Raw genomic sequence first — 6,635 nt, 5'->3', positions numbered from 1 at the left:
AAGAGTGATACCATATATGCCCCATAGCTGCAGAAAAGGCTAACATTGTTATCTTTTTACAAAAAAAACCAGCTGAACATGAGAGGTTTTTGGACAAAGTTTGTGTTCTCCATTCTTTAAGCACCGGTTTGAGCACCGTTTAAGCACCGGCACCGTTTCAAAAGTACCCATTTGGCACCGGTATCGGATAAAACCTAAACGATACCCATCCCTAGTAATGTGTCATGTATTGTTCTTCAGTGGAAGTTGTATTTAAAGAGAACCTGCTAGGAACCAGAATTTTATTTTCACCTAATATGTAAAGCCATAGAATTGGAGCAGGGTGTATTTTCTTTTCCACAGCACTGTAGTTTCATTTTAGTGGCATCAGGTTCTTACAGAGATGTGACATTTGTACATCATCCCACTTGATGAAAGACTTCTGTGTAGAATAGCTCTCTTCTCGCTCCTCACAGTGTCCTCATAGATCTTCACGAGGATGGCAGCGTAGGGAAGCGCCCCAGATTGGTCAACCTGTGTCGAAATTACTATCCACGGGGTTTCCTAAATCTGTGTTTCTCTCCCTGTAGGTTTTTGGACAATCGTTTGTTTGCCACCTGCTCCGACGACACCACAATTGCATTATGGGATCTGCGTAAGCTTAACTCAAAGGTTTGCTCATTGCACGGGCATGCCAGCTGGGTGAAGAACATCGAGTATGACACCAACACTCGTCTCCTTGTCACGTCTGGCTTCGATGGTAATGTCATCACATGGGACACTAACAGGTTAGCCATTGTCTACGGTATGTTTATTTTACGTCCATGTGCTCGTTGTGTCTCTGTGCCATGTGCAGTTATGGTGAAAATAAAGTATATCCTTATTAGAAGTGGCCTGTACTTCAAACCAATTTCAACATGCCCAGGTTATCTTATTGTGATCTGGATTTTGTTTCTTTTGGCTTTCAATCAAAATGCTTTAATTTAGTTAGTTAGTTATTTAGTTTCATATATGTTACTACATGTTATACAAAAATGACAAAAATTTCAAATACTGATTTCAGTCATGAGCTAAAACCTCGGGTTTCGCACTGCACTAAATCTTTCAGTCAGTTTTTCCCGGTCTCAGATCTATGCGATATTAATGTGGGTGGATAGCTCTAATATGATCATCTCCAGGATACAGCTTTGGCTGAGATAATCATATTACGTCTGTGATATTAGACCACAGAAGCCCAAACCACCTGCTGGTCGACCTTTCTGTATGCAAAGGGCAACCAATCAGAAAGCTGGGATAAAGGGAGGGAGCAGGAGCTAGAACAGCTGATTTGAGGAAATGGAACTGAGGGTCTGCACCAAGGCTGATCTATACAGGAAGGGTTTTTATAAGATATTGTAATCTAACTGTCTGTTGAACCTTAATTACTCCTCTGCATTTATAGGTTTACAGAGGATGGCTGCCCACACAAAAAGTTTTTCCACACTCGCTACTTAATGAGGATGCGCCTGACACCTGACTGTTCCAAGATGCTCATTTCTACTTCCTCAGGGTACTTGCTCATCCTCCATGACCTGGACCTCACCCAGTCCCTAGAGGTGGGCAGCTACCGAATGCTGCGAGCACGACGGACTCCCCTCAGCTCAGGTCAGATCAGGCTCATTCGGAAATTAATGAAGTGTTTTGCTCATGTTCCTTCATGTTTATCAGCTGGATTGTTCGCGTTAGGTTGGTGTTTATTTAAAAAAAAAAAACTATAAATGCCTTTTATGATTTTGTAGATGGAGGCACATCAACGTCCAGATCCGCTTGTACTCCTCGCCAGGGAAATGACTCCAGCAAGCTCCACCCTCATAGAGAAGGTCAGGGCGAATCATGATATAGAAGGGATAAACTACTGACACATGAGGTTTTGTTTTTAATGTTATGAAAAACTGCGCTCGTAGGGCTGTCTCCCAGAAACAGTCTGGAGGTGTTAACTCCAGAGATCCCCGGCGAGAGGGACAGAGGGAACTGCATCACCTCCCTGCAGCTCCATCCCAAAGGCTGGGCCACACTCATCCGATGCTCCAGCAACACGGATGACCAAGAGGTGAGAAACATGGAGCGGTGCATGAAGCTGACATAATCACAGTTTTGTTTATTAAAATGCCTTAAACCACCAAGAACTGAAGTGCAGTGTCATACTTTTAAGCAGCTTACAAGTAAAAGGCCACTAAAGGCTGTATTTCCAGTGATGACGCTGATGCGATTGCGTATTTAATCATCTGGTATTAAACTGCATCACTTGTATGTCTGTTTTCTCACTGCCTTTCTCTCTTCAGTGGACGTGTGTGTATGAGTTCCAGGAGGGAGCACCCACTCGCCCGCTGGTCTCCCCCCGTTGCTCCCTCCGCCTTACCCACTACATCGAAGAGGCCAACGTGGGGCGGGGCTACATCAAGGAGCTGTGCTTCAGCCCAGATGGACGGCTCATCTGCTCCCCTTACGGCTACGGCGTACGCCTCCTGGCCTTCGACGAGCGCTGCGGCGAGCTGGTCGACTGCCTGCCCATCCAGACCAGCTGCCTCAGGGAGATACGCTCCATCTACTCGCACAGTGACGTAGTGCTCACCACAAAGTTCTCCCCAACACACTGCCAGCTGGCCTCGGGGTGCCTCAGTGGGCGTGTGGCCCTTTACCAGCCCAAGTTTTAGCATCCGGTGCTGTTGAAGAAAGAAGTGTCGCAGACCTCAGTGAAGAAGTACTGATTAGGGTTTATGCACAGCAAGTCAGAGAATATATCAAAGAAGCATTAATTTATTCATAATCACACACAAATCTATAAAAACCTTGCATTGCCCAAGTTTAGTGCAGCTACTTAATCGCTTTGATTTTTACTGTTTTGCCATTATGTGTTTACAGATTGTTTAGCTACTGAGAAATATACTTAGCTTCTGTCGGAAACATTAAAGGAAAAGTTGTCAAAAACTCTAAAAAGGAGAAAAAAACGTGTAGCAATCCTAAATCGGATTCCCAGCATCTGTTTGTCTGAATCTTTTTCCGATAAACTAAAGAAACAAACCCTAAAAGTACTTCTTGACCCAGGTCTGCAGCAGCTAAGCAGGCAAAGTTAGTTTGGATTGTAAGTGTCAGCTGATAGCCATTGACATGGGAGAAGAACGGAGAAGACTTGAGCTGTGGACCGGTGGCCAGACTGCAGCAGTGGATGGAAACCTCACTGACCCTGAACTTTAAGAAGAAAAAAAGGCAGTGCAAGAAAGATCAGTTGGGTTTTACTTTTCTCCTCAGAGACAGTGGCGCAACGTGGCATCAGTGAAGGACAAGCTCGTTTTCATATTAACGATTCATTCTCTATAGCAGTAAAAAACTTTGATTTTGTTGAGACTCGGCACACCCAGATGTTGCTGTCTCAGGACAAAAACACTAAGGATGCAAGCGGACATGAATCCTAAAGGGACGAGTAAGGAACGGGCGCTTTCGTCTGTCGCTGGTCGTCTCAATTCAGCGTCCTCTGCTGCACATCGTGTCGCTCTCTGCTGCTCTGCTCATGCCTTTTCTCCACAGGTGCTGCTTCTCTGCTCATACAATCTGAACTTTGACCCCTGACTTCAAGTACGTTTTCTGTCTCCACCCTGTTTCTGCCTTCATGGTCTTTGATAGTGTTTTTTTAAAGTGGTTTTATTGGTGTATGAATTATGGCACTACTTGTAGCACGATGTTTGATGCTATTCTCACAGTCACTGAGGCTACTTTAAGAGTAGATACATTGGAGTCACTTTTCATTTCCTGTAAGTGGAAACTGCTGAAGTCCAGCTGCTGTCGGTGTCTCATTTTCAGATTTTTCCACACCCACTCTTTGTAAAAATGAAAATGTAGTAGCAGTTAAGTATTTTTCCCTTAAACATTGCTGGCATTATTATAGATTTTCCACATCGAGCACGCTGCTCTGGCTTCCCAACCCTGCCTGCGTCTCGCAGCATCTACATCGTTTCATCTGAGAATGCAACTCTTTAAAATATTTTCGTCTGACTTACTTTTTTCTTTTTCACTTTTTTCCCCTCCAGTGTTACTCAAACAGAATGGTGCACTAAACGTATTTACAGTTAGCCTCAGTATCTATGTTCAAATAGTGAGGCTAACTAATGTGTTTCTAATGTTTTTGACTGCATTGGAGCTGTCAGACAGCTGGAGACAGACAAATAAGCTGTTTCATTAATGCTTGCTGTAGAATATTGCTGGCCTTTTTATTTTATCAGTGGCATGTTCACTTTTTGACTGAGAAAGATTCTTTACATTCTTTATTTAACATTTGCAAGATGAAATTGTGCTTTTTCTACCCCTGAACCTAAGTTTTTTTGGGTTTTGGACAGTGCTAATCCACACTGTTTTGTCACACCTAGTGTTTCACATTTGCTTGTGTTAGCATACAGTTGATAAGCAAGGCTTTTCTCCTCTTTAAAGGAGCAAATTGCTTTGACTGTTCTGGTAAGAGCAATGCTTTTGTGTTTTGTATAGCTGCTGTAAGCACATGCCTGATTGTTACAACTGTAATGTATACTGGCTACAGTACATACTGACTGACTGCAGAGTAGATGGAAACTTGCTGTTAGGGAAACAAAAAAAAAGACAGAAGCGTATACTACTATGCATACCAGCCTCTTAAGATAATTCTTCTTTCTTATTTATGTGAGGCTCTATGTTGAGCTCTTAGATGCCAAATGTTTTGTTTCTGTTTGTTTTTCTTTCTTTCTTTTTTACTTGGACTTCTCTGCCGTGAGCTAAAAGTGGGTATCTATTTGTGGATTTGGAAATATCTTCTCTTCTATCTATCTTTTGGGAAGTGTCTCATTCACATCTGGTGGGGTGTTGAGATGGAACTACATTCATGCCTTTGGTATTAAAGGGGGAACTGTTGCTTTATGGATATATTGAACACTCAGTATTTAGTGGTGTATATTTGACAGTGTTTAGATGCTCTAAATTCTGAACCTGTCTCTAAACCTTAATGTTAAAAAAAAATACTGCAAAGATAAGAGTGCAGCAGCACCCCCTACAGTCACAAAATGTTAAAATGCTGGCTAATCACTCCAAATATTCAGGGTTTTACAGTCATGTGACTACCAGCTCTACTTGTTTGCCATCTTGGATGAGTCTTGGACACAAGTTTTGGACACTGTCCTTGACTGTCTGTCATTTACAAGTTTTAGATAGAAGCTGATGGCGACACCTGTGAAATCGGTTGTTAAAACCCCCCAATTATTCCCCCCCCCCTCCCCCAAAAAGAAAAAGCCCTCCGTGTGATTGCTTTGATTGCTACCAGATTCCTGTGGTTGCATGGAGTTTGCATCAAGCAGCAACTTATCTGCAAACACTCACCAACTAGTCTGACTGCTAGTTTAACAAAATGTTCACCAAGTAAAAGTTTGCATTTTTCCTACCCACGCTCCAAAACTTTCTGGTTTTGTAGCGTTTCTGGTTTGTTTTGCACTTTTTTGCTTGACTAGTAGTTGGCGAGTGTTTGCAGACAAGTCGGTGTCTTCCACGAAGAGAACATCCAGCCCTGGCAATTTGAGAGCGACCAAAGCACTCTGAGATTTTGCAGTAGGACCCTCTTTGAGGCAGATTTTTACCTAGCAACAGCATGCAACCGCTCACCAACTGTTGGGGGAAATACACATTTTCTTCCTGTCCTGAATGGTGATCGTATCTCGTCCAATTTGGCTGACAACGAGCGACTTGCATATGACCTCAAAAACCTTTATAAAGCCAGTGGTAAGATTAGCATAATCACTGGGAAGATTATTAATTAGCACTTCTGTCTCCCTTGGCTACTCAGTGTGCCAGTGGATAACATTTAATTCTGTTAGAGAAAGCTGGGCTAGCTGCTTCCAATTGTTTCCACTTTGTGCTAATCTAATGCAAACTGGCTGTTAGGGGTAACTTTATATTAATTGTGAGTGCTATTATTTCTTCTTTTCTGGTCTCAACTCAGTGCCACAAAATGTTGGGGGGAAAAGTGCGTGATAACATTTAACTTCATTTGGGTTTGAGGTGATAACACAGGTGGAGTCTTAGATTCTAGCTCACTGTATGGTCCTGCAAGCAATGAGAAAAGATGCTTTTAACACTTTGTACCTCAGTTACATGCTCAAAATGTGTTTTCAGTATGTTGCAAACGGAGTCCATTTCACCTTCAGCTCAGTCGTCTTTCTTTCCCTTAGAATTATTTAATTTCTCTGATTACTGACATTTTAAAAAAGTAGACATTTCTTCTGTAAACAGCTACTTTAAAATGAACTGACTGAACTGATGGTTAAAGGATGCTGTGTATTCACCGCTGCTTTTATTTCACTTATTATACTCACGAGCTCTTTGAGGAAAAGTGTCTTATCTGCCATTTTCACTTCAGGTATAGTAACTAAACATCGGGTTCATTTTTAGGAATTTCTTTGTTGCTTTATTGCTCCGGTTCTGGGTTTTTAACCTGTTTTCAGCTGTGGGTTAAAGGAATGCTCCCAGTATTTGTGGCGATCACAGCTGGGGAGGGGGAAGGGTAGATGCACTGTTGTTTCCTACCTGGTTACACAGAGTAAGTAATCCTGACAGCGATACTAAAAATGGTACTTATCAGAAATAAAAACTTAGCTTCTTTTTCA

The 6,635-nt window shown here is 42.4% G+C and overlaps 1 protein-coding gene across 1 annotated transcript in view; it reads left to right on the top strand.

The window, feature by feature from the left end:
* Positions 1-6,635, top strand: part of wdr32 (WD repeat domain 32) — a 10,244-nt gene extending 3,609 nt beyond the window's left edge. Inside the window, exons 3-7 of the mRNA XM_005736740.1 lie at positions 570-767; positions 1,421-1,623; positions 1,758-1,838; positions 1,923-2,068; positions 2,301-6,635. Coding sequence (XP_005736797.1) covers positions 570-767; positions 1,421-1,623; positions 1,758-1,838; positions 1,923-2,068; positions 2,301-2,672 — 1,000 coding nt within the window. The 3' untranslated portion in view covers positions 2,673-6,635. The remainder of the gene's footprint in view (positions 1-569; positions 768-1,420; positions 1,624-1,757; positions 1,839-1,922; positions 2,069-2,300) is intronic.

This window comes from Pundamilia nyererei, unplaced genomic scaffold, assembly GCF_000239375.1.
Source record: "Pundamilia nyererei isolate P.nyererei 1_Seehausen unplaced genomic scaffold, PunNye1.0 scaffold00070, whole genome shotgun sequence".
NCBI lineage: Eukaryota > Metazoa > Chordata > Actinopteri > Cichliformes > Cichlidae > Pundamilia > Pundamilia nyererei.
This window is presented reverse-complemented; position numbering and strand designations above follow the sequence as displayed.